This window comes from Chinchilla lanigera, unplaced genomic scaffold (assembly GCF_000276665.1).
Source record: "Chinchilla lanigera isolate Chin_1 unplaced genomic scaffold, ChiLan1.0 scaffold00061, whole genome shotgun sequence".
Lineage (NCBI taxonomy): Eukaryota > Metazoa > Chordata > Mammalia > Rodentia > Chinchillidae > Chinchilla > Chinchilla lanigera.
This window is the reverse complement of record NW_004955462.1, coordinates 10,184,094-10,185,898: the sequence shown is the minus strand read 5'-3', so window position 1 is coordinate 10,185,898 and position 1,805 is coordinate 10,184,094. Positions and strand designations below refer to the sequence as shown.

General features: G+C 39.1%; 1 protein-coding gene across 1 annotated transcript in view; it reads left to right on the top strand.

The window, feature by feature from the left end:
* Window positions 1-1,352, top strand: part of LOC102003218 (dimethylaniline monooxygenase [N-oxide-forming] 5-like) — a 29,635-nt gene extending 28,283 nt beyond the window's left edge. The window contains exon 8 of the mRNA XM_005398324.1: window positions 989-1,352. Coding sequence (XP_005398381.1) covers window positions 989-1,352 — 364 coding nt within the window. The remainder of the gene's footprint in view (window positions 1-988) is intronic.
* Window positions 1,353-1,805: the final 453 nt, after the last annotated feature.

The following is a 1,805-nucleotide window of genomic DNA, read 5'->3' as shown; positions in this document are numbered from 1 at the left end:
CCCGGTACCGGAGAAAAACCAAAAAAAAAAAAAAAAAAAATTCCAAATTTGAGGAGCAACTTATAACAGTTTAAGAGTATTCAAAAGCATAGTTGATATCCAGAATTAACACATGGGGAAAATATTTCATTTAGTTTGGAGCCATGAAGTGAGCAACACAGTTTAACTCCTCTAGTCAATTCATATATTCCCCACTATGTGATTTACATAATGAAACTGGATCCTGGAAGGTGCATCAATATCCAAGACTTCAGGCATTCACTACTTCATTCATTCATTCAACTATTCCATATATGTCACTCTTACGGCTTCTTTGGGAATTTTACAGATAGTTAAGTATTTCACAGCTGCATTTTGAGACTGTAGTATTCCAAGGAAGTTTGTGAAGTCATGTTGTCTTAGTTACTTTTCTCATTGCTGACAAAATACCCAGAACCCAATGTAGAAAAAGAGAAATTTATTTTAACTCACAGTTTATAGAAGTTTCAATCCATAGTCATCTGGCTCCAAGGCAGGGTGGCATAACAGAGGGGCATCACAGAGGAGAAATAGTCCAATGCAGGACAAGCAGACAATAAGCAGCAGCAGCAGCAGCAGCAGCAGCAAGCAAGCAACAGCAGCAACCCTTTCTCTATCATTTGTATTCATTACCCAGGTTACCCACCTGGGAGGGTAGCACTCACACCCAGGGTAGCACTCACACCCAGGGTGGGGCACCCTTAATCCCAGCATCACACACTTAACTCCAGTATCACACACTTAATCTCAGCATCACACACCCAGATCCAGCCACCTCAGAAAAACCCCATCTATAACCACAATGAGGCTTTGGGGTGACAAGCCATAGCACATGTGTATGTAAGATTATTTGGTAAGCAGAAGATAACTCATGTCAATAAACAGGCAGAATAAAGTCCATTGGAAACTCAGAAGAGAACAGTGACTAAAATCTGGCATGGAGCTTCTAATATTTTCATTCTTATTCGAGGTTTGTGGAAAGCCCAAGAGATGCGAGTCGAGTGCAGTACATCGACTACATGGACGAAATTGCTTCTGAGTTAGGCGTCAAACCTAATCTGCTCTCTCTCCTCTTCTGGGATGCAAAACTGGCCAAGGAGATTTTCTACGGGCCCTGCACTGCATACCAGTACCGTCTACAGGGGCCTGGGAAATGGGGCGGGGCCAGGGAAGCCATCCTTACCCAGAGAAACCGAATCCTCAAACCCCTGAGGACACGTGTGTTCACACCTTCTGGGCCTCCTTCCTCTAGGCTGTTCTGGGTCAAGTGTATCTGTGCTGTCATTTTTCTCTCTATTCCCATATTACTCATCATACAAATGATACATCATTAAGCTCACACTGACATAGATGTTTGTTTAAATGGAGAAGAAAAAGTTATTATTTAAGTGTATCAAAATTAAGACAATTGATTATATGGGAAAGCTGTTGATTAGACTGACTAGCTTGTATATGGACATTTAATGAAAACAAAATTAATAATTATTTTCCCAAATGCTTTATAAAAGGGAGGGTTGAAAATACATAGGTTATTTTCACTCTACTCCAGATGTAATTTGAAGTTTCTTACAACATATGATAGTGGAGAGTACACAATAAAAAAATAATGATAATAGTATCTGGGGTAATAAGGGTATTATAGATATATAGTAAAATGTCATGGTTTGTAGAAGGTGTATACCAAAGTGTAAAGAATAAAGTATCATGATATCTACAATTTATTTGCAAATGGTATGGAGAAAAGTAGTGTGTGTATAAGGGAGACAAAATTAAAGAGATTTAACATA